The sequence below is a fragment of the Staurois parvus genome, unplaced genomic scaffold (genome assembly GCF_062004578.1).
Source record: "Staurois parvus isolate SC_StPar_1 unplaced genomic scaffold, SC_StPar_1.0 ptg000209l, whole genome shotgun sequence".
NCBI classification, from domain to species: domain Eukaryota; kingdom Metazoa; phylum Chordata; class Amphibia; order Anura; family Ranidae; genus Staurois; species Staurois parvus.
Genome location: NW_028318005.1, coordinates 7,816,307 through 7,843,152, shown reverse-complemented (window position 1 = coordinate 7,843,152; position 26,846 = coordinate 7,816,307). Strand labels below are relative to the sequence as shown.

The following is a 26,846-nucleotide window of genomic DNA, read 5'->3' as shown; positions in this document are numbered from 1 at the left end:
AGTTGAACCTGACCTTGTTGTGAGACATTGCTGTAGTGTACCAGGACAGCCTACTGCTCTTCTATGGTAATCAGGTGATCAGGAAAACACCTTCACTAAGTTGTGTGTAATTCAGGAGATGCATCCTAAATCATACTAACTTCAGACTGCATTTCAGTTTAGAGTGTTAAAATAAAAGAACCAGCAAGTTGCGCACAACTGCCAGTCAGAATCTGGTACTAAAACTGGTATTGAATCCAGTGCACATCACAGTCTTTTCAGTAGTTAGCGGTCTTTATGCCTCTGTTCACGATTCACAGATTTTTGTAGGTTGTATTGTAGGACCAATCATCAATGTTACAGCTACCAGCTGCATCGCTGCCCACCTCCCCACCTCTAAATTCTCCTCCAATTATCCTTCTTTGCTATGCATTTTTGCTGACAGCCAGCATTTAACCTTCCTAAAGAGCACACCTTCCCCAAATATGCTATCAGATCACGTGATGAAAAAAGGACTTTTTGAACTGCAGTTTCTCATGATTATTCCTTCCATACCTGGCTGCTTTCATTAGGGCCTGTGTCAAAGGGAATTTCTTGAGCTGCTTTACCTCCTGTACAAGTCAATGAAAATGCATAAGAAACTTGAAGCAGGTTGATGCAACTTAAAAAGGATGTCTCCTGCTGGTTAAATAGCATGTAAAATTGCTACACAAGTCATATTGTAATTGGATGTTATTAAAAATTACCTTTCCTTTTCAATCAGCAGCACTATAATTTTCTGTAAAATACAATGCAATATGGAAACCTGGAGGCATTCTGTACACTGATGCCTATCAGAAATGTACTTTCCTGCTTGTGTTATTGGTGTACTGTTTTCCCCAGTAGTCTGCATTGAGATACAAGTCAAATTTTGGGTATCCCCTGCAGCAAAAATATCACCCCAAAGGGAAATCACATCTAAAGGGATGCAGACCCTGCAATTCTTCTCATTCGAGCCCTGCAGGTACAGTAGCTGATTGATTGCTATAAAATCACTCCCATTCTCCTTCACTTTGCACATGGACACAAACAAATAACTATTTCTTCAGATTAACAAATGGTAGGAATCTGCAACAGAGCTTGTTAAAATCCCTGCAATGTGCATAGATCACCCAGAGGGGAATGCTTTTTCTCAGCTAAAGTGAAGTTATTGTTTAATTATAAAATAAAGATTTTAAATATATGAAACATCAGTTTAAAATGCATAAATGAACATAAAAAATTTAATTTGTCAAAAACCATTATAGTTTGGTGTGGACCAAATGCTAGCTTAGAATTACTGCAGATTTAAAACAATAAGCTTTCCTTTGCTGCTTTTCTTCTGTGTATATCAAATGTTTACTATGACCTTGATTTATCATCCTGTTAGAGAGTGCAGGTATGTATATAATATTTCTTTTCAGCATCTGGCTTGGCCATGTGTTAATATACATACAGTATATGCTTAAAGGATAAGTTCACCTTTAGTAACATGTTACACCCATATTAAGGGTGTAAACCAGCTACCCGACCCCATCGTGACAGCAAGCTGGGGATCCTTTTCCACAATTCAAAGGCAGTGTAACTGTTCAGATCTCCACCTACACAGCTGTGGTATTCATTAACATAGTTCTGTGAATGAATGAACTACAAGTACTGTCTGCCACTTCGGCAGACAGCTTGTAGTTCTCAATTAACTGTGAGGCTCTGATAAGCGCTGTCATAGTTGATTGAGCTTTCCTGACTTCAGTAACTGTCTGCCTATACATTCTTTGCCAGAAAAGAAATCTTGCTGTGTTGCATCTGATTTCTTTTTTGTCAAGGAGAGACAAATGGGTCTGAGGAAACCCTTTCCAATGAAAATTATCAAGAGAACTGGACTCTGTTTTGCTTAAAACTGGAGATTCTGTGATTGGGGCACAGCATGAGTCCAGGAGTGTGTACACATTTCAAACCACTAATGTCATGGTCATCTGGCAAATTTGTATGCAATAATTCAAGAATCGTCCAAAATACAGTATATAGCCTCAATCAGCATGCATTCATTTCTGCTGTCATAGTCACTTTAGTGATGAAACAGAAATAGGTGATTTTTCATAAACCTACCTTCAATTTTGGATATTCTTATCGTTTTGTGCTGCTTTCTTGACAAACTTGCAATTTTGGGGATACTTATTATGTCCATTGATCCTACAAAGATGGGCCCACTCATTTTTTACTTTTTCTACTTGATTAACTTTTTCTTGGAGCTGACATTGTTGAAAAGGACAAGTCAAATGTAAAATGATCTGATTAGTATCTGGACTGTTCCTGTTTAGTTAAGAAAAGTCATGTTTCTACCAGTGTAACAGTCTGTAAGCTGAAAGCCTATAAACCCAGTGACCTCCTAAGGTGCAGGTCTGTAATGTCCAGCACCACTCTGCATAAGATATGGATCAACAGTATATACTCACTCTCAAAGTGCTGTGTTTCATCATGGGGAACTTATTTAAAAACATTTTTTTCAGTGTTATTTTTCAAATGTTAAAGTGGTTCTAAAGGCTGAAGGTTTTGTTTTTTTTTAAATCTTCATGCATTTTATGCATGAAGGTTAAACACTATCAGTGTGCAGCTCCCCCCTCAGCCCCTCCTAATACAAATACCAATCTTGATCCAGTGATGTGCACGAAAGCAGTGACTCTCCCGGGTCTCTCCTTCCTCATTGCCTGAGGCACAGAAGCGAGAGCCAATGTCAATCACAGCCAGTGAGGAGGACTACTTTAATCATTCTGTAGTCCCGGTATAGGGACTGGAAGGGCTAATTACTCTCCTTGAGATAACACAGATAGTGTGGAATGGACATAAGACAGCTCTGAATTTCTGGAATGTTCAGCAGATATTTTCTTACACTTACTGAACAAATATACCAATATGTTTTTAAGGTATATTTAACAGACTAAAAGAAAGCAAATAGCAGAAGTTAATTGTTTGGGTTTACATACACTTTGATGTTACTCTTTCTGCTTTTTCTTATAACTTACAAAGGTAATGTAGCTGTGTGGTGGTAGGCACCATAAAGTGTCTGCTTTTACCTTTCTGGTTCCCCTCTTCCACCTCCAGTTGCCCACAAAATCCCTCTACTGCTATTGACCATCTGAAAGAAGATAGTTACTCAGGCAGTGACAGCAGATCAGAAGGTAAAAAGGGGTGAGAGGGACCTGGCAATGAAGACGTAAGTACTTAATTGTGCTTGCTACCATACCTCTACCTTAGGCCCATGGGTAGAGGTATGGTGGCAAGCACTCACTGGCACTAGCAAATTAATAGACAAGATTACTATGGAAGCAGTGAGAACACCCACTTGCTACTACTGTCTGTTAGTATCACCCCACCACTTTTCCCTTAATGGAATGCAAATTTCTGTAGCATTTCATCCAGCAAGAGAGCTTAAAGCTGAAATTTTAATTTAGCCTGTGCAGAGAGCAGTAGCCCTCCCACTACAGGGTTCCTGCAGAGAATCACAAGAGGGGCAGACATAAGACCTGTCACCCTGCACAAGGAGACAGAGCAGCAGTGACTTTTACAGGAAGGTCCTGCACAGTGGTAACATTTCACACTGGTTTACTAAACAGATCTGAAAGAAATATATTTGTATTCAGACAATATATGCTTGTTCTGGAGTTCAGCTTTAAGGGAACTCAGTTTGTTGATGTGAATATGCTGACTTTAATTCACTTGTGTCCAAAGTACAAGCCCAGACATTTACTGACCGTAGGGAAAATGCTATCAGCTGCTCATAGTGGAGAACAATTTGGTTTGGGCTGTGTGCTTCTAATTTCTCTTTCTTAAAGCTGATCATGCCTGTTTTGTGGTTGGTTTGACAATGATGGAGGAGATTCATTTCCACAAGACGTGATGTTTCAGCAGCAGGCCTAGTAATTTGTTTTTCATTTGAAAGCTGCACTGCATGTTTTTGCTGAAATATAGACGCCAGAAACACACAAGATGGGAAACAATATGCTGTAGATATGCTTTAATATTTTTATCTAATGTTAGATCACTAGCAAATCTTAAGTTTCTTCACATAAGAAAGGGTTTGAACATTCCCTTTATCAACCAATATATAAAAAAATGTAAATTATACTTAGAACATACTTAATATTAGTATATTATTGGTATAAATGATATGACTATTCATGCTGTAAAAAAGTATTGATACCATTGAGGGCATATTCACATAATTTGCATTGGACTACACTGGGTAACCTCACTCAGCAGAGTCCCAATGCAAACACAAAACAATTTGCCTTGTTTTCTATAGAGTCAGTTCACACCACTGCATTGTTGTGGTGTGTGCTGAAAAAAGTACTGCAAGTTCACTTCAGCATGTTGCGATGCACTCTTCCACCTTGCACTGCTTCTGCAGTGAGTGAGTTGAATAAAATGTCACTTGTGTATTCAGCACAGCTTGCTGGTGTGAACGGGTACGTAACTACAGACAGATATAATATACTCCATTTACTGTACAATCACCAGCCACTTTATTAGGTACACCTTGCTAGTACTGGGTTGGACCCCCTTTTGCCTTCAGAACTGCCTTATTTCTTTGTGGTATATATTCAACAAGGTGTTGAGAACATTCCTCATAGATTTTAGTCCATATTGACATGAGTTACTGTTGCCTTTCTATCATCTCAAGCCAGTCTGCCCATTCTCCTCTGTCCCCTGACATCAACAAGGCATTTTCGTCCACACAACTGCCGCTCACTGGATATTTTCTCTTTTTCGGACGATTCTTTGTAAACCCTAGAGATGGTTGTGCGTAAAAATCCCAGTAGATGAGCAGTTTTTTAAATACTCAGACCAGCCTGCCTGGCACCAACAACCATGTAATTTTCAAAGTCACTTTCTTCCCCATTCTGGTGCTCGGTTTGAACTTCAGCAAGTTGACTTCACCACATCTAGATGCCTAAATGCATTGAGTTGCTGCCATGTGATTGCCTGATTAGCAATTTGTGTTACCAAGCAATTGAACAGTTTTAACTAATAAAGTGGCTGGTCAGTATATATGTTATACAGTCACTAAAAAGTGAATTCAGATACTATAAATACTTGAATGCATAGTTATATTAGCCTTTCTGTAATTCTCTGTGCAGTAAGGCTTATGGGAAAAGAAAGCAAAGTGAAAAATGCAAGGGCAAACAACAATATTATTTGAATGCATGTCCATACAATAGCTTATTCTAATCTTCCCTTTTCAAAATCCCCCCACTGTTGTTTTTGCTGCTGTAGTAAGGAGAAAGAACCCTTTGTAAGCTACTAGTCAGTCCACCTCAGGGCTTATACAGGGCTGAGGACTCCTTCCTACCCCCATGCAACTTTGCTGGTTCCTGAGCAACCATGTGCCAAGCACCAGCACCGTTACTGTTGTTGGTGCTTGGTAATTTGCAGCCCCGGCACCCAGCATTGTCACATGGCAGTGGAAGAGAGAGTCTTCATTTCAGTCTTGTGTAAGTTGTGACTGGGATCGACTCAGAGCTTACAAAGGGCTGTTGTAGGGAAAGGCAGGCATCTGGCATAATTCAAACAATTGGCCATCTAACTCTGTCATCTAGACCCCCAATTCTCTAGCTAGCTAATATATAATCATTCTGGCCTTGTGATGTAATGCAAATAAGTGAAAAACCACATTTCATGTGGTGCAGATTAGATTCCCTGCCTTCACGTTGTTCAGAGTCTGACAGATTGCACAGGAGAATAGTTAATGTTTTCCTCACGAGTCACACATTTCTCTTTTGGGATTTTGAAGTTGGGATGACACAGCAAGCTGCTATAACATGACATCTGCTTCCTCTCGGGCATTTATGACAGATTTATGGGCATCCTATAATGTATGGATGATCCGCTAAAACATTAACATTATAGTTCTGAAGTGAGCAGAATTAACACGTCTTAGGTGCTTGAAGAAAAGCTGTAACAGACAGTCACTCCCTTACCTCATAGCTATAGAGTACAAAAACAGATGTGATAAGCTGCCAAGAGGTTCATGAATTACCCAAGAAAGATTCATCTCTCCTGCCTTCACATTCCCAGCAACTGTCAGCAATAATAAGTAGAAAAAAATGGGGAATAAAGAGAAGAATATGAAGACTTGTTATTTCTTCATTCAAGAAAACAACCAGCTACAAAATGTTTATATTAAATAGGACCTGCAAAGAAAGAAATATGAAAGCTGCCATTGCTGACTTTGATTTTTAAAGGTGCAGGCATCAGAGCTGCCATCATGACTTTACTATTTATTGATTGTCTAAGCTGGAACAGGCAGGCAGGATAAAAGTGAGACTTTTAAGACTTTTCCGCCTGCAGGCTTCAATCCAGGTGATTGGCACAGTGGGGATGATTTAATAACAAAGGAGTAGAGATTGTTCACTTTGCAAAGGGAATGTTCACTCAAGTTAAGCTGGCCATAGACAGAGCAATATTCTTTCCTGCAACTATGGGTTGCAGGAAAGAAAATCACTCAATTCCCCCATCAACACAGTCAGTGTTGATGGGGAAATCCCCCTTGCGGAGCCATTGTGTTCTCCCAGTGGGCGGAGCTGTCCCTGCTGAGAACACAGTGATTACTGCTGGCACCTATAATAGCCGCTAGCAATAATTTCATGTAAAATCTGACAGGCTGATTGCACCCAAGCTGATCAATCAAATTTGGTACATTCAGCCTACCCATACATGGTTTGAATCTCCGCCGCTCCCTGCTGAAGCAGCCGAAATATGAGTAATTTATGGCTGGCTTTAGTAAGTTCTGTGTTCATTTTGAATACCTAGTAATATGCAAGGAAATTAGATTTTTTTTTAAGATGATTGATATATGATTGAAGTGAACGCACTTTAGCCTTATTTACAAAGCTTTTACAAGTGATCAAGTGAAAGTAAAATAACCTTTAGGTAGACTCACCCCTGGAGACAGCACTATAAAAAAAACAAATGAGCAGAAAGCTACTTACTATTTTCTTGGAGAACCTAAGAGAAATATGCTCTCCAACACCTAACAAAAATGGGGGGGGGTTGGGGGGGGGAAATATATATATATTTATTTATTTACTTATTTTCGAAAACATTTATCCAGGAATGCTAAGGTTTCTCATGGTGGATGCACCTAACATTACTAATAGGTTTTTGGCTCATCAACAAAGTCACCTTTGGAGATTTATTGTTAGCTGATTTTAAAGGGTTCGGAAAAGTGATAAATGCATGAAAACCTAAACACATTCCGCTTCAGGCATTAGTCTAAAAATGGTATTTCTGATATTTGTTATCCTTATAACAACTGTTTTCCTTTATTACAGACTATCCAAATGGTATTCGTCTCACATCAGCAATTCCAGGAGCTGACATTAAAGTTCTGATTAACTTTAATGCTCCAAATCCTCAAGATCGCAAGAAGTTCACAGACGATTTAAGAGAATCCATTGCAGAGGTTCAAGAAATGGAAAAGTACAGAATAGAGAGTAAGTACAAAGGTATATACCCTATGGACTTATTCAGGAAAATAACTTAATCTTCCACAACTTATTTTAAAAGTCATTAATACTGTATACATTTCATATGGATCTTTGTTATAAGTAAGATAAATCAGCATACACATTTAAATGCATATAATAAATTTTCCCATCCTCCAGTATTTGGATATTTTTAGACCACTAACAGGACGATTCTATAAAAGTGAAATAAAGTAAAGATAGAGAGGTGCCTGCAACAACCAATCAGTGGGTTTCTTCATTTAAGGCTTTTCAGTAAAGGAGTACACAATGGGGTTTATTTACTAAAGCTGGAGAGTCCAAAATCAGACTCCCTTCTGCATAGAAACCAATCAGCTTCCAGGTTTCATTGCCAAAGCTTCATTGAACAAGCTGAGGTTAGAAGCTGATTGGTTTCTATGCAGAAGGGAGTCTGATTTTGGACTCTCCAGCTTTAGTAAATAAACCCCATCGTGTCTGAGTGATGAAATCTTAGAGCCATTAAAGTGTTACTAAACCCACAACAGTAAAATCAGTCTATATATGCAGTAAAGCATGCTTGTTATACTCACTGTGGAACCTAAGGGGTTAATCCTCTGCATTGTGTAAAAAAATCTGTTTGATCCTGTCTTCTCTGATCTCCCCCTTCCTCAACTGTCCCCAATCTATCTGCTGATAGTACAGAGCTCTGGGAGTCACTCTGCACATGCTCAATGTAGTGAGTATTGCTATAGAGGTTTTTTTTGGGGGGAGGGTGCATGTGATCAGCACAGGGCCAATCTGTACTGTCCAGACAGAGGGACACGGGTTATGCAGCCTCTTAGGACAGTCATTGGAGATTGAAAAGTCCTCCTACAAGTTTTAACCAGTGCTCAGCTGGACACTGATAGAAGTCACAAGACTGCTATATACTGCAGATGAGAAAAGGTATTTAGCAGTTTATATTTACTAAAATAATTGCATTTCCATGTTGTGTGTACTGTGGGAGACCAGATATAGTGATTGCAGGGTCATGGGATTAGTAACACTTTAATGAGAAAGCAAAGCAGCATTACCAGACTGTATATGCAATTTATAGCTCTAATAGGAGGAAGTCCTTGCAGCCTCAGTGCTTTATATCCCTGTTACCTCTAATATGGATATAAATTCACATTAAACAACAGCAAAATAGAGCTGAAGTATCATGGATGCTTAGGAGACAAATAGTAAACAGCACATGAATAATGGCAGGATAAGGAGCAGATTTCCTCCTTATTGACTCTGGAATTTCCCTATCTCCCCCATGGCCCCTTTCACATGCTGGGGTTTTTATCCATTGAGGTTTGACACCTAAGAAACGTGACATTTTTGGCACATATTACCTCTTTCTTCTATAAATGAATACCAAATGCATAGGGATACTTCTGACAACTCTACCCCACTGTTTGGATCTATTTGAGCAATTAAATGCATTGATTAAGTATATGTAAACCAATGATGGATGTTGGTATAATGAAATTTACACATTGTGGGGTAGATAAGATGTATGTCTTAGAGCAGACTCTCCCAACTTTTTCAATGCAGAAGATTGAAATAACTTACCAGTCTCAAGGAACCCCTGCTAAAAATTACTATATCTGTAACTCGTGGAACATTCGTGTGATGGTCAGTGGGAAGAATACTTCTTGCACTTGTGGTCATTGGGAAGAATTAAATGTGTAAAGTGCAATGCCTAAAGCAAAACAAAATTATAATATAAATAAATAAAAATATTCAAACACTATATACCACTAAATAAATAGCATCAGCCAGCACTTACAACTACAGTGGGGATCGAAAGTTTGGGCACCCCAGCTAAAAATTTGTATTAATGTGCATAAAGAAGCCAAGGAAAGATGGAAAAATCTCCAAAAGGCATCAAATTACAGATTAGACATTCTTATAATATGTCAACAAAAGTTAGATTTTATTTCCATTATTTACACTTTCAAAATAACAGAAAACAAAAAAAAGGCGTCTGCAAAAGTTTGGGCACCCTGCAGAGTTAATATCTTGTACTGCCCCCTTTGGCAAGTATCACGGCTTGTAAACGCTTTTTGTAGCCAGCCAAGAGTCTTTCAATTCTTGTTTGAGGTATCTTTGCCCATTCTTCCTTACAAAAGTCTTCCAGTTCTTTGAGATTTCTGGGCTGTCTGTCACGCACTGCTCTTTTAAGGTCTATCCATAGATTTTCAATTATGTTGAGGTCAGGAGATTGTGAAGGCCATGGCAAAACCTTCAGTTTACGCCTCTTGATGTAATCCCCCGTGGATTTCGAGGTGTGTTTAGGATCATTATCCATTTGCAGAAGCCATCCTCTCTTTAACTTCAGCTTTTTCACAGATGGCATCAAGTTACCATCCAAAATTTGCTGAAATTTTATTGAATCCATTTTTCCTTCTACTCGTGAGATGTTCCCTGTGCCACTGGCTGCAACACAACCCCAAAGCATGATTGATCCAACCCCATGCTTAACAGTTGGACAGAGGTTCTTTTCATTAAATTCTGTGCCCCTTCTTCTCCAAACGTACTTTTGCTCATTCTGGCCAAAAAGTTCAATTTTAACCTCATCGGTCCACAGAACTTGTTTCCAAAATGCATCAGGCTTGTCTATATGTTCATTTGCAAAGTTCAAACGATGATTTTTGTGGTGAGGACGTAGAAGAGGTTTTCTTCTGATGACTCTTCCATGAAGACCATATTTGTACAAGTATCTCTTTATAGTGGAATAGTGTACCACAACTCCAGTGTCTGCCAGATCTTTCTGGAGGGATCGTGCAGTCAAACGTGGGTTTTGAATTGTTTTTCTCACAATCCTGTGAGCTGTTCTGTCTGATATTTTTCTTGGTCTTCGAGATCTTGCTTTAACTTCCACTGTTCCTGATGACTGCCATTTCTTAATTACATTTCGAACAGAGGATATTGACATCTGAAAACGCTTTGCTATCTTCTTATAGCCTTCTCCAGCTTTGTGAGCGTCAACTATTTTCAGTTTCAGTTTTCTAGACAACTGCTTAGAAGAACCCATGGTGCTGATTGTTGGGGCAAGGTCAGATGAATCTGGGCATTTAAAACCTTTGAGATTGACATAACCTGGTCTTCCCAGACGATGATTGAGAACAATCCATGACACTGGCAGGTCTCAGCTTTGCAAAGGGGGCAGTGCATGCTATAAATTCTGCAGGGTGCCCAAACTTTTGCAGATGCCATTTTTTTGTTTTCTGTTATTTTGAAAGTGTAAATGATGGAAATAAAATCTAACTTTTGTTGACATATTATAAGAATGTCTAATCTGTAATTTGATGCCTTTTGGAGATTTTTCCATCTTTCCTTGGCTTCTTTATGCACATTAATACAAATTTTTAGCTGGGGTGCCCAAACTTTCGATCCCCACTGTATAGCTGTGAAGTCAGCACTCAGAAACTTTTAACTGTGGTGGCCATAGCTGTAAGTGACAGCGAATGCTATTCAGTTTTATATGGTTTATATATGTTATGCTGCATTGTTTTTTAATAAATACTATACCATGAGAGATCTGTTTGGCTCCGGTCTGTAAGCATTTACTCCACATAGTAGCAGTATTTACCTTTGTCCTCTGGACGGTGGTGTCACAGTCTGTGGTGCAGCCAATGAGGTGCCATCTTAAAGGGACCGGAGAGTAGTATTGCCAGGAATTTAATAAAGTGCTTTAGCTGGTATTGTATTTGCAGCCAAATCCTCTGGTGAGTGCGGAGTGTTGATGGTGGTACTTGCATGGTGGATATCACAAAGTTTTTTTTTTAATATAATTAATGATGGAAATTTGATGCACTTTATCCTGTACAAACTTGGTATATTTTTGGATCCTTTTCTTTTATGACTATTTATGCACTGGAGAATGGAATTTTTCATGTTGTAATGAAGGAATTGGACTTTTATTGATAAATTGCACATTAGACATTTACAAGATGAATTGCACCATATATTGATTAATTGCATGTTTTTTGTTTAAGTGGTTTATTGCACACTTTTATTTCATTATTTATCGGTATAACATTTTTGAATATTTAAAATTTTTTAGGATATTTTTGTGTTGCTATTGGCGCTGCACTTTACACATTTATTCATACTGGAGGGTTTTGTATATTGACCTTGCTGCTAGCCACCTTTTTCCTTTCCACTGAGCACTAATACCTTTTACACCACTGGGAAGCATTACCCACTTACAGATAGCTAAAAAGGTCAATAAAGTCAGTGGAAACTTATCTGAGAGGCAGAAATTTCTCATTGATCAAGGAACCCTTAAAAACCTTTGGAGGAACCTTAGAGTTTCATGGAACCCTGGTTGAGCAACCCTGTCTTAGAGGAATCATGTTCAACCCCCAAGTGAAAGTATAGGTGTACTTATGAAATGTTTTTGTATATGAATTTATTGATTTATTTATGTATATACAGTATGTATTACTGCACAGTTCTGTGCAAACGTTTTAGGCAGGTGTGAAGAAAAGCTGTAAAGTAAGCATGCTTTCAAAAATATATATTGTTTTGTCAATTTGCAAAGTGAGCAAACAGAAGAAAAATCTACATCAAAACAATATTTGGTGTGATAACTCTTTTGGCTTCAAACCAGCATCAATTCTTATGCTTTCACACTTTGTACACTTTCACAGTCAGGGATTTTGTAGGTTTATAGTCAGGTGTAAGATTAACCAATTATACCAAGCAGTTGCTAATGATCATCAATTTAATATGTAGGTTGAAACACAGTCATTAACTGAAACAGCTGTGTAGGCGGCTTAAAACTGGATGAGAAACAGCCATCACTGCTACTAAGGTGAGGTTGTGGAAGACCGTTTCCTGTCACAGGTCATACACCATGGCAAGACTGAGCACAGCAACAAGACACGAGATAGTTATACTGCATCAGCAAGGTCTCTCCCAGGCAAAGATCTCAAAGCAGGCTTGAGTTTCAAGATGTACCGTTCAAGTTCTTTTGAAGAAGCACAAATAAACAGGCAATGTTGAGAACCATAGACGCAGTGGTCGGCCAAGGAAACTTAATAGACATGTCATGCTTACTTCTCTTTGGCAGATGTCCAGTAGTGCCCAGTTACACCCATCTTCTACTGTCCGAACAAGAAAATGTATATTATATTTGGCGCGCTTGTTGGAGCCCAACCTCTGTAGCTGTAGGATAAAAGTGCCAGGTGGATATCAGAGATGGATGGATGGATGGGAACAGTAACACTGAGGCAGCTCTTCTTAGAGTCGAAGCAAGGTTCTAATGCAGTAACAAGAAAAAGAGAGGAAGGCGCCTCTAAGTGCAGTATTGACATTTTATTTAGTAAACAATGGATAAATTGCACTTACAAGATAAATAGTTAAAAAGACTCATTGTGTGGTAATTAGATCCAGGTGGGACATCCAGCCGTCCAGCAGCAAACTCTGTCTATAAGATCAGGAAGTAGAGTCACTACTGCACTTAGAGGCACCTTCCTCTCTTTTTCTTTTTACTGTCCGAACAAGTCTGCCCAGAAGTGGTTCTCATTGAGGAATTGCGGCCAAAAAAGCCATGTCTGCAATGTGGAAACAAGGCTAAGCAACTGAACTATACACAAAAGCATAGGAACTGGGGAGCAGAAAAATGGTAGCAGGTGCTCTGGGCCGATGAGTTGCAATCTCAGGCAGGTTGTTTGTTTAAGGGCTGGAGAGCAGTACAACTGCAGGCAAAAGTGAAGCGTGGTGGAGGTTCTTTGCAAGTTTGGGGATGCATTTCTGCAAATAGATTTGGAGATTTGGTCAGGATCAATGGTGCCCTCAATGCTGAGAAAAACAGGCAGATACTTATCTATCATGGTATACCATCTAGGAAGTGTATGATTGGCTCCAAATGTAATCTGTAGAAGGACAACGACCTCAAACATACAGCCAATGTGATTAAGAACTACCTTCACACCAGAACAAGGAGTCCTGGAAGTAATGGTTTTGCCCCCGCAGAGCCCTGATCTCATCATCACCAGGTCTGTCTGAGATTAGATGAAGAGACATAAGGATTTGAGGCAGTCTACATCCACATAACGATCTGTGGTTAGTTCTCCCAAGATGTCTGGGACAACCTACATGCCGAATTCCTTCAAAAACTGTGTGCAAATGTACCTAGAAGAATTGATGCTGTTTAGAAGGCAAAAGATGGCCACACCAAATAGTGATTTGGATTTCTCATATGCTCGTTTACTTTCCATTTTGGTAATTGACAAAAAAATAAACTATTAACACTTTTATTTCTGAAAGCATTCTTAATTTAAATATTTTTTCACATGTCTAAACCTTTTGCAAAGTAGTGTATATACAATAAAATACTTATTTTTTTAATTAATTCACATTTAGATTTTTGGTTGGCACCCTGAAAGTTACTTTCAGTATTACTACATTTTTAGCTTACTTAATATATAAATCAGTTCTAGAAATCTGGAGACATAATATCAGTAATTGATATGAACTACATTTCTACTTTTAAACTGTTTTACAATATCACCCAAACACAAACCCAGAATGCAAACTCCCCAATCCATCCAAGTCTCCATGCTTTATTTTACTGAAATATAACGTTGAAAAACACCCCCCTAGCATTTCTGGCTGTGACCATTTTGAGTAAGGTCAGATGATTCATGTTGCATTTACTTCCTGTAATCCATCTGCCCTTAGCTTAGACATGCAGGCAGGAGGGTGGGCTTAGGTGAGAAAACTCCTTCTTCCCTCCTGAAGACTCCTGGAATGTATGACATCATTTGCCTAGGAATGAAAACCAGGAAGTAACTGAATAAATGTGAAAAAAAAGTTTATAACAAGTAAATATGATATATTTTCCTATTTATTTGCTAATGCTAGCAGCATAAGGCTTAAAAATAGTCAATGTTGACCGAGAGCATGAAGTTCCACTTTAACTATTTTAACCACTTCCGCACTGCATTATAGCAGAAATACTGCTACAGGGCAGCACAGGTGCGCAAAATCACATATATACATGATTGTGCAGTTCCGGGTAGGGGGCACGGCCTCTACTGTCAATCACCGGGTCCTGGACAGTGATTTCTTGCTGGCACCAAGTGATCCCCAAGTATCTTTAACAGGGGAGAGACCTGTGTATAAACAGCACAGATCTCTCCCCTCCTGCACACTTCTTTGCATTCAAAGCAGTGTGCTTACAGTGAAGCACAGCATACAGCCTCATAGTAAAACAGCACACAGTTAACCCTTTGATCGCCCCACAAGTTAACTCCTTCCTGCCCAGTGCCATTAATACAGTGTCAGTGCTTTTTATTAGCACTGATCACTGTATTGGTGTCACTGGGGATGTCAGTGACACAAAGTCAGTTCCCCCCAGTGTCAGAATGCCTCCCACAGTCCTGCTATAAGTCGCTGATTGACGCCATTACTAGTAAAAAATACAATTTCAGTATTTACCATCATTTTTACATGCTATAACTGTGACGTAAACTAATTAATTCACACTTATTGGGATTTTTTTTTAGTAAAGACATGTAGCAGAATACATTTTGGCCTAATTTTATGCTGAAATTTGATTTTTTTTTTCTGGACGTGTTTAATAGCAAAAAGTTAAAAATATTGTTTTTTTTCTCAAAATTGTCGGTCTTATTTTGTTTATAGCGCAAAAAATAAAAAAACATACACAGGTGATCAAATACCACTGAAAGAAAGCTCCATTTGTGAGAAAAAAGGGGAGAAAATATCATTTGGATGCAGCGTTGCATGACTGTGCAATTGTCAGTTATAGTAACGCAGCACCATATTGCAAAAATGGCCTGGTCAGGAAGCGGGGGTAAATCCTCTGGAGGGCAAAAGGAACTTACAACTTTGAGGAGAGTGCATCAATTAACAATGGGATATAAAAAAAAATGTATTTCAGAACTGTGTTACAAATGTATGTAAAACAGCTAATGTCCTTTTGTATTTTTATTCTGTTTACTTTAGCGGAGTTAGAGAAGCAGAAGGGGGTGGTGCGTCCAAGCATGTCTCAGTGTTCCAGCTTGAAAAAGGAATCTGGTAATGGCACTTTGAACCGGACATGCCTTGATGACAGTTACGCCACAGGGGAGGGCCTGAAACGCAGTGCCCTCAGCAGCTCCCTTAGGGACCTGTCTGAAGCAGGTAAGAACCTTTATATCATACCTGGTTATGAGCTTAATATACACAAATATGTATATTCTATCTAAATATACCATAATTTGTGATGTATACAGCCGTAACCCTGACATGAGACTATTGATTTGGTTTATTTGCTTTTTTGTTTATTATTTTGAAAACTGAACCATTGTAGATTACTATGTATACTTGTAACGGAGAGTGAAGACAGTGGAAAGCGTAAGTGGAATTGTAGAATTAGAAGCAGACAGACCCAGGTCCATGTAACAATTGCTTCCTGTGAATCCTTTGCTTCTGTGTACCTGTGCATTACATTCGATGAATGAAATGGAGTGAAGACCATCTAAATTCACAGCAGCTGAACATTGCAGTGCGGTAGAAGATAGTAGTCCTGCTTCATGATGCCTCCATATTTAATTAGCTGCAATTGTGTTACAGCATCTACCTCCATTAGACTACTGAAATGTGGACCATTATCTTCTGCTGTCATTAAAAGAGTTTTACAATTATAGCATAATATCAAGTACATCCAACACAAATTCAGGAAGGATATTTAACATATGGAAACAGAAAAATTGCGGACAAATAGAAAGTAACTAGAAGAGTAGACAGATTTTTTTTTTTACTCTATTGTAGTAATCTGTGGGCCCCATGTAATGCCAAATTTAAACCCTAGCTAATTATTACCGTAATTCAGTCAGCTGCATATACAGTAATAAATATAGGGCTTTTTTACACTCTTAACCGCTAAGTACTACAGTAAGGCTTCTAATAACCTGTGCTAGTCACACATAGATGAATTGAGCCATGGATCTCCCATGTAAAGCAGGATCTTGACTCTCAGTTGGTCAGACACAATCCCACAAAGACTTCTCCAATCAATATTGCTGCTTAGGCAGTGAGAGCACCTTTGATTAGAACAGTGTTAAGGGATAGTTTTGCGGATTGCTGCTTTGTGTAAGAGAGCTGAATTCTGACTAACCTTTTTGCTGTCAGCACAGGGTTTCTTAACCCTTGCTGCAGCGCATAGCAGTCAACAAAAGAAAAGTCATATATTTTTGCAGCCTTACTGCATTACAGTAATAAATAGCAAGGGTTCAATAGATCTTTAACAATCTTCCAGGTGGAGGGACTGCCTCAGGGATAGTGCTGCCTATAGCAAACAAAAGGTGCTTCCTTTCAGTCCTCCATACTGCAGCAAAGGATGAAAACCAGTATCTGTTTAAACACTATGAACAGCATTATGTCTGAGATAATTCTTCCATCAGCCATATAAATAAACTGTATCTGGTAAAATTTGGTGTAGCTGACCTCATATCTGCCTCAAATACAGTGCATGCTTCCCTGACTAACATGGTAAAATACTGCAGTTGAACACGACCTTACATTTGTTCAATCTATAATGGTGGAAAAAATTTAGGAATTGCGTTTTAGAAGGTTTTTGAAGTACTGCTGTAGAATAGGCAGTTTTCCTATAGACCGTGTAACAAAACAGAATTGCATTTTAGTATTTTATTCTACCCTAAGCCTTATGTTTTAATCTCTTCATTCTCCCTGCTCTCATAAGGTTTCATCCATACTCATGCTCTGCCATTCATTGTACAAATCTTACAGCAATTCATCAACATCAATATTTTCTGTTATCCATTGCTCATACCATCCACTCATTTTATAATGGTTCAGGTAGCCAAAATCCACATGAAATGCTCCACATTTGATTAAAACCTTTTACTAGTCATAACTGTAGAAAAGGATGAGCAGCACAGGGTACCCCTCCATTGCCTCCTACTTTTACATTCTAATAGTGTTGCGAACATATTTCTTGTAAGCCGGTTTTGTAGTTGGTAGTGCAGTAGGCAAACAGCCAAGAATCTTTTTTCTTATGCTGTGTTAACACTTGTTTGCCTTACCTATGTCACTCTCATTGCATTAAGAGGTTATTGTAGAAAAGGCATGGAAGGGAGAAGTGCGTTTTTAAAACAAAAATGAAAATGAGCAGCAAAAAATGGTGAAAGTTGAAAGAAGGATTGCACAAGATTGCCACATACTTTATAACAACAAGCTGTGGGTACAAAAAATAAATATTTACATTTTATTGCTGTATCAATTACACCAGCTAAAGACCTGGATAACCATGAATACGAGACACCAAGCTTTTTCACTCTGTCTCCTAGCTGCCCATTTATTGATTGTTCATATAATGTCTTCAGCTTACAAATTCTATGTGATCTATGAATGGGGAGAGCGGATCTATCAATCATTCAGTGTCCTCCATTCAAAAAACCTGTTTCATTCATAGAATCTGTAGTAACAGCTTCAATGAATAGATTACCTGGGCAGAAAAAGCAGACATAGTAGGGCAGTCTTGGTGACTGTCTGTCACAGCCCCTTATTTCTATTAAACTCCACCTCACCAGACAAAAACTGGTATACTACAATATACTACATTTTATGTGGTGGCTGCATTATTTTTTTTCTGGCTTTTTTCCCTCCATATTTTACCTGGTAATCCTGAAAATAAAACACCTCTAGGCTTTGAAATGTAAATATTCTATTAATCATGATTCATCCTGTGCTTAGAATAGACACACATATTCTAGTGTATTTTAAGTGATTCTACAGGCTCAAGGTTTTTTACCTGCATGCATTCTGTGCATGAAGGTAAAAAACCTTCTGTGTGTAGCATCTCCTACAGCCCCCCTAATACTCACCTACATCCTCTCTAGATCCAGCGATGTGTACTGGAGTCTCGGCTATCCCGGGACTCCCTCTCCTCATTGGCTGAGACAGAACGGGAGCCACTGGCTCTCACTGTTGTCGATCACAACCAGTGAGCCAATGAGTAGAATGATGGGGCAGGGCCGAGCCGCGGCTGTGTGTGTGAATGGACACACAGAGCAGCAGGTGCCCCCATAGCAAGCTGCTTGCTGCGGGGGCACTCACAGGAAGGAGGGGCCAGGAGTGCAGGCGGGGGACTCGAGAAGAGGTGGATCCGGGCTGCTCTGGGCAAAATCACTGCACTGAGCAGGTAGGTATAGACATGTTTGTTATTTTTTCTTAAACAAAATAAGCCTTTAGAATCACTTTAACAATACAGGTATCCTTTAGTGAGGACCTGAACTCTGGAAGCTGTGCTCAAATAGACAGACAGAGGGCAAGTGACTAGTAACCAGTATTGCTTGTAGGTACCCTGCAGCTGACCATTTCCTCATAACTGACTTACAATTCCTTGTTCTGCATTATGTCTCCGTGTGAAGGAAGCCATTTTAATGGCTTTGCTTTCTCATGTTAGAGCTTCTGCCCTGATAATTGGTGATTTGATGGATGGCAGAGGAATATTCAAGAAGCAGCAGGAGAAATGTGGAAAGCACAGATCTAAAAAATAGAGCAGGGGCATCTTTTGTGCAGTGCAGGTCTTCAGGTACAGCTCCCCAGTAAAAAGAATGCAGCAGTATTCAACAAATTCACTTCAGATCTGCAAGATTATCATGCAGAGAAAGCAGTGCCTTCCAAACAGCAGTTATGAAGCTGTAGGCGCGATACAAAAGTGTATTTTTCAGGATGCTGCTTAGGCACAATTAACATCTCAAGGTGTTCCCTTATACCATAGCAGACTTTCACTGTATGAGTCCAGGTCCACTTTAAGCTGATTATGACTGGTGAAACTTGAGCACTGCTTAGAGTTTCTCAGGGCCAAGAGTGATGGGTGTAATTATTGAATAAACACTATTTCATTAATAGCGAACAATCACCATCAAAAGCCCAAGGATGAAAATGCTTGAAATAAAAGGACATTTTTGCATTTACGGGAAAGGGATTAAACTACGGTAATTTATAAAAGTTTAGGTAAACGCTGACAAAGTAAAGGCAGAATGTCTTCCTGCAGTGTGTTTGACGTAGCAATAAGTTTCTCTTAGTAGCCCAGTCTGGCTGGAAACTAACCAAACCATCAGCTCTGCTGGGGGTTGTTCAGCTTCATGAGATCTTGTAGGAAAATAGATCCATAACTGTAGTACATAACTAATGTAGAAATTTTGAGCTTAGCAAACTTTGGTTAAATACTTAAATGTGGACCGCTGTACTCTTATGTGCCAGGGCTGCGCTCTAGCCCAAGTATTTGTGGCGTCAAGGGAAATTATATATTTTGTCAAAGCCCCTTAATTTAATGACTGTGAAAAGGGCAATTGAACAAACCACAACTGTGTCCAGTCTGCTGAAATGACAGAACAGATATTTAATTAGGACTTCATGTTATAAAACATCTCCAGATGTCATGACTCACTTACTGGCTCTGATGTCCAGGAGTAGCTCCAGATTGAGCATTGGGTCTCTATAGTCCTTCTGTTTAAGAGGGAAAATACTGGCCTGTTAAAGGAAAACTCCTGTCAAAAATAAATAGTAATTTGATTAAATCTCGTTTCACAGTTTTGAGAATATTTAGAGATGTATGACAAGATATTGATGCTTGTCCTATAGTGAAATGGAGTACTATTTCCGTATGGTAGTATTGTGTTTGTTTCAGTTATGACTCATTACATGACTATCTAGACCTTTTTTCAAAAAAAATGTTTTGCCTTAAAGTGTTTGCAAAAGCTCAAGGTTTTTTATCTTCATGAATTCTTTGCATGAAGGTAAAAAATCGTCTGTGTACAGCAGTACTCTCAGCCCCCGCAGTAGTTACCTGAGTCCCATCACAATCCAGTGATGTGTTTTAAGCAATAATTATGCAAACTTTAATATTTACTACAAAAAAAATTACATTTGCTAGGAATATACAACATAAAGATTATTTTCAAAGATAACAGAAAGGCATACCTTGAAGTTTAATATTTTGCATTCTTTTTTGTGTTTTGCAAGAACACTATAAATACGACACAAAATAGTTTTGCAATAGTGTCAGTCCCCAGTACCTCCCACTGCCTGTTGACATTGCACCAATAAGGTGTACTTATTGGACTGTTAGAGTAGCTGTGGGAACTGTTATTGATGACTTCAGGGCTTTTATATTGGTTTCATTGCCAGTCTATTCAAGATGGAAGTTTAGACTTTCCAAACCTTACTGCATCCTTGTTGTTATTTATTATTATTATTATGTTATTTATTAATTAGGTAGTGAATCCAGGAAATTGCCATATCTCTATCCACATGGAATTTCTTCAGTATTTTTAGACTTTTTCTACCTTGATTCATAGTACGATTATAGTTTCATCTTTCATCTCTTGCTGGGTTGGTACAAATTAATTTTATCTTGTAGCCTGCTTTAAAACTAGCTCATGGGTTAGTACATTGGGAGAAAATTGTAGAATCCAATGGCCCATATTCAGTAGTTCCAGATAGCATTTGAGCTTAGCAAGTTATGTAGGCACAACAGTAGAAGATGTACCTCTGATGGAATTTCAACATGGTTGTCGTTAAATAATTGCCTACTGTATTCTTGCTGGCAGATGGCATTATGGTGGGTAGTATCAAAGGAAAAAACATTTTTTTTTTCCTATGATTGTAAATAAGATATGTATACTAAAAATGGTTGCTGTATATTTTTTTTATTTTGTTTGGTTGCTGAATCTGCGGTTTGTTATGCATAATAAGTACATTTATGAGTGTACATATATGTTATGCATGTGTGCATAGGTTATATGTGCCTGAACCTCTTGTTCTTGTTTAATTCTATGTACAGTTGCAAGAAAAAGTAAGTGAACCCATTGGGATTACGTGGAGTTTTGCATGAATTGGGCATAAAATGTGCTCTGAACGTCATCTAAATCACAACAATAGAAGAACACAGCCTGCTGAACATAATACTACACAAACATTAGATATTGCCATGGTTTAATTGCACATAACATGTAAACATTCACAGCGCAGGGAGGAAAAAGGTATGTGAACCTTTGGACTTAATAACTGGTTGACCCTCCTTTGGCAGCAATAACCTCAACCAAACGTTTCCTGTATTGCAGATCAGACCTGCACAAAGATCTGGAGTAATTTTGGACCACTCCTCTTCACAAAACTGTTTCAGTGTAGCAATATTCTTGGGATGTCTGGTGTGAATTGCTCTCTTAAGGTCATGCCACAGCATTTCAATCGGGTTGAGATCAGGACTCTGACTGGGCCACTCCAGAAGGCGTATTCTGTGCTGTTGCAGCCATTGTTTTGTTGAATTACTTGTATGCTTTGGGTCATTGTCCTGTTGCATCACCCATCCTCTGTGGAGCTTCAGTTGGCGGACAGATGGTCGTTCGTTTTCCTGCAAAATGTCTTGATAAACTCTGGAATTCATTTTCCCATCAATGACAACAATCCGCCCAGGCCCTGAGGCAGCAAAGCAGCCCCAAACCATGATGCTCCCTCCGCCATGTTTTACAGTGGGGATGAGGTTTTGATGTTGGTGTGCTGTGCCTTTTTTTCTCCACACATAGTGTTGTGTGTTCTTCCCAAACAACTCAATCTTGGTTTCATCTGTCCACAGTATATTTTGCCAGTAGTGCTGTGGAACATCCAGGTGCTCTTTTGCAAACTTCAAACGTGCTGCAATATTCTTTTTGGACAGCAATGGCTTCCTCCGTGGTGTCCTCCCATGTACTCCATTCTTGTTTAATGTTTTCCTTATTGTAGATGTGTCAACAAAAATGTTAGCATGTGCCAGAGATTTCTGTAGGTCTTTAGCTGACACTCTGGGATTCTTCTTTACCTCATGCAGCATTCTGTGCTGTGCTCTTGCAGTCATTTTTACAGGACGACCATGCCTAGGGAGAGTAGCAACAGTGCTAAACTTTCTCCATTTGTAGACAGTCTGTCTTACCGTGGACACATGAACATCAAGGCTTTTGGAGATACTTTTGTAACCCTTTCCAGCTTCAAGCAAGTCAACAATTCTTGATCGTAGGTCTTCTGAGAGCTCTTTTTTGCGAGGCATGGTTCACATCACACAGTGCTTCTTGAAACCAGTAAACCCAAAACAGGTGTGTGTTTTTTAAGGACAGGACAGCTGTCAGCAACACATCCAATATCATCACACTGATTGGAGTCAAGGTTGGCTCACTCCTGGCTCCAATTAGCTCTGGGAGAAGTCATTAAGCTAGGGCCTCGCATACTTTTTCCTCCCTGCACTGTGAATGTTTACATGTTATGTGCAATTAAACCATGGCAACATCTAATGTTTGTGTAGTATTATGTTCAGCAGGCTGTGTTCTTCTATTGTTGTGACTTAGATGACGTTCAGAGCACATTTTATGCCCAATTCATGCAAAACTCCATGTAATCCCAAGGGGTTCACATACTTTTTCTTGCAACTGTAAGTTTTATTCCCTTTACCAATGACCTAAGGAGCCACCCTATGTGACCATTTGTATGGGGTTCCATTGTAAAGCTTTGCAGTGGCCCAGTCCCACACTGATCTGTTAGCAGATATTACATTTTAGTGAGAATTAGACTTTTGAATGCTACAAATACTTTTGGATGTTGGAAGCAAAAGGACAGATTCTTTATAGTAATTAAGACAAGAATGTAATTTCTAACATTTTCTGGTATCTGCCTCCACTATTTACTAACAGTTTATTTGCCATACTGGCTAGACCAAGTATAAAAAATAATTCAATGCATGCCTTTCAGTTATGGACTTTAGAGGATGGTGGGTACTTAGGTGAACTGACGGATGACGCAGTCAATAAAGCGTTCTAAAAATGTTAAGTATCACAAGCACACTATATCTAGAAATTAAAACATCAAATGTTTATTTACCATAACATAATGTGACATCTCAGGGCCACTAGGGAACCCATTCTAACTAGAGGCACAAGGGACAATAGAGAATCATATTTTCACCATAAATCTATATGCCCTGTTCAAACTGCTTACAATCTGATTAAATAATAAGCTGTCTTAAAGACCGTTCCATCCCCAGCACTACAGATTAATGTTGGAGATGTAAAGAGGCCACAGGCTTGATCATGCATATATTTTGGTCCTCCCAATACTATGGCTATTCTGGACTGAGGTTAGATCAATAACCCAGAAATGTACAGAATTTAGTGTTCTTGATTGTGCAGCATTGTTCTTACTACATCATTCCTGTATCCCACTGAAGACATAGAAGAAATCTATGCTTTGTCATCTGTTGAATGCAGCCAGAGCTTGCATCCATCTGAAATGGAAGGACCCTACTCCCCCTTCAATTGCACTTTGGCTATGCAAAGTAGAAGACTCCAGTTGTTTGGAAGACCTGGCTCTCTCGTCCCAAAATAAAAATGATCCCTATAAGAAAATATGGTTTCACTGAAACTACTATATTTTTTTCTGAAGAAGGCAAGGCACGACTAGCAGGAGATCCTCTCCCTCCAGCTGAAGACATTCCACCCATTTAATTCACCATAACCTGAGGGAATGGTGGTTTCCCTTTTTTTCAAACCAGTCCCACAATCCCCCCTCTTTTGTTTTCTTTTTCTTCTTCTTTTTCATTCTTGAGTTTGTACTAGGTTTGTTTATATATTTGAATTGTTATGCTCATTAGACCAATGTGGGTCTTTATCTCTCATTTATGTTATGCATTTACATGAGGATTCCAATCTTCTTCTGCATGTACAAACCTCTGTGTTTATCAGTAAAAAAATTTACAAAAAAGACAGTTTATGACCAGCCAGCAATGCCCCACCCCATTAAAGGCTGGTGTATTCACTTATGCACATTTGCCATTATGACGAATGCCAACTATTATTTCATGGCTGTAGCTCCATCTAAACCAACCTATTGCTTGGCTGGCAATGCTATCCCTCACTAGCAGGATGAAATCACCCCTTTGCCTCTGAATAGACCAAGTTCTACAATAGATGCTATTGATCAAGAATACCTCCTGTTAACCCCCTGCCTCATTTTATGATTCTCTACATGCCCCCTTTTAGGTGCCGTCACATCTTTTTTTGCATTCTCTACAGTTTATATTTGAATTACAAAATCCAATAGGGTGAGAAGGATGCTTTTATAATGACCATGGCAGTTGTGCATTGAGGGACCCCATATACAGAGATCTCATGACTCTTAAACATTTTCCATAAAGTAAAATATGATTATTTTTTTTTTGTAAAATACCCTTTCATGGTTTCTTTAGGAATAAGTTACAATCTACACCTATTTAAAGAACAGTGCAGCTCAGATTTGCATTTCTTGGCTTAACAGCTTCTTCCATTATGCCAAGGGTTGTTTGAAATCTGTGCCCATGTTTAAAGTTTGTTTTTTTCCCAATAATTTACTTTTCTTACCCCTTCGGCCTTTCAAATATACTATTCAAAGCATTTTGTTATACCTGTTGATCCTGCCACAAGTCCAGTGAGCTCCTAACTTCCTATAAAGAGCTGACATAATGTTTTTTATAGTGAAAATGGATGAAGCCTTTCATAATGTGTACTGGTGTCAGAGTCAGAGCAAGGTTTGTATAACTGAACTTTGTGGTTCACAGTTCGTGCATGAAAAGTCTCAACTCCATTTGGGTTTAGCAAGAGAGTTGCCTGACTATTGCCTCTCTCAGATTTCAAACAGTCCTCTGCTCTTCTGTATAAGCTAATGAGCAGAAGGTCTAAAATAACTGAGCTATAACTAGAAAGAGCTATATTGTCATTGGGGCATTTACTTTAAAGTTGTAAATCTGTGACATGAAATATGAACAAAGCATAACCCTCTATAGTGTGTACTTGTCTCAGTCCAGAGCACCAACTGTCATTTCTGTCTGCTGCCTCTTTCCTCTGCTATCGGCATGAGTCACTTCTGACATGTTTTCCTGACACCAAGAGGTAAAATGGTGACAGGGAGGAGAGCTCTGGCATATAGTCTGTGATTGACAGCCTCAGCTCCATTCCTGCGTGCTGTATGAAGGGGGGGTCCCTTTCCTCCAGTAAGCGCTCACTGAGCTCTGTAGAGTCTAACTTCAGCTCCTCACTCCTTGCTTTCTGAACGCTAAGACAAGCTGTATAAATTCTGCACTTTGAACAGATGTAGAGGAGAAAGTGCTACATATAAACAGGCACCACTTATGTAGGAGGCTAGTCACGACACTGGGTATATAAAAGGGTTTACAACCACTTTAAGTCACATTGTGTACAGATACATTTAGGACAAACTGTTCTTGAAGAAGGCACATTTAGCTCTGGAATTGTATAGTATAAATTAAAATTTGTTGCCGCATGATTGCTATTCTGTTTTTGCCACACTAGATACAATTATTATTATTTTTCAAGTTGTAATTTCATGTTTGTGTGGCTAGATTTTTCATTACTAAGATTTTCATTTTTTTCATGACATAGTTTGGAATAGAGGTGGGTATTGTACAGACAGCAGTGACAGAACCTGCTTTATTGTTACAGTATCTTTATATCATAATAAATATTTTGTGTGAGTATGTATTACTAACATTACCTTTGCTTGAAAGTTTGATTTGGGAAAGAAGATTGAGTTGTTCTGTACAAGCAGGTCTTGTTATTGACTAAATGAGAAGCAACTGGAGCTTGTTACAGAGGCTTGTGTCTTGAGTAGCTTTGTCCCAAACAACTTTCTTTTAAAGTATACCTGACCTGTCATGACAGAAACATGGGAGTTGGTATTACTAAACTAAAGCCTAGTACACACTATTGAAAAATCGGACAAGTGATCGTCCGATTTTCCATGAAAGTGTGTATCATGATGTAACCGACAATAGTATTAACTTGTACGGAATTTTTTGCGTGACTTAGGCAAAGGTAGCTTCTTACTAGCGTAGTAGATGAGGAATTGTAGGGTCGTTCTTTGCTTCTGATTATGCGTCTTTTATTCTATTCTTTTATTTTGGTATGATTACTGTACACATTAAACGAAAACCAGATGTTGTGTTCACGTACGCTTGCACACTCAGTTTTTGTTGTCCAAAAAGTCAGAATCAATTGTCGAAAGCACTGTACTAACGATCAGATAATCAGCCAATCATTCCTCATATGGATACTTCCGTACAATGTTCTTATCGTGTGTATCGGCTATTACTGCTTGCAGCAAACTTGAGAATTTTTAAGTTCTCTTTAGAACTTTGTATGCTTCTACTTTTTGTCAGTTTGAATTTTAACCTTCGTTTATGCACCTATAAGGCTTATGTCATTTTGCTTATTTAAAGAGTGTGGGCTAAAACCTGTTAAATGCCACTATTAGGCACTATGCCAAGACTAATTTGAAAGA

General features: G+C 38.8%; 1 protein-coding gene across 10 annotated transcripts in view; it reads left to right on the top strand.

Annotated features, from left to right (window-relative positions):
• IQSEC1 (IQ motif and Sec7 domain ArfGEF 1) overlaps nt 1-26,846 on the top strand; it is a 440,052-nt gene that overhangs the window by 399,138 nt on the left and 14,068 nt on the right. For 9 of the 10 annotated variants that reach the window (XM_089678737.1, XM_089678734.1, XM_089678733.1 and 6 more), the window contains 2 exons: nt 7,326-7,487; nt 15,486-15,662. In XM_089678737.1, coding sequence (XP_089534863.1) covers nt 7,326-7,487; nt 15,486-15,662 — 339 coding nt within the window. Of the gene's footprint in view, nt 1-7,325; nt 7,488-15,485; nt 15,663-15,831; nt 15,870-26,846 lie in introns of those variants that run through there. The other variant, XM_089678739.1, reaches the window with a different exon arrangement.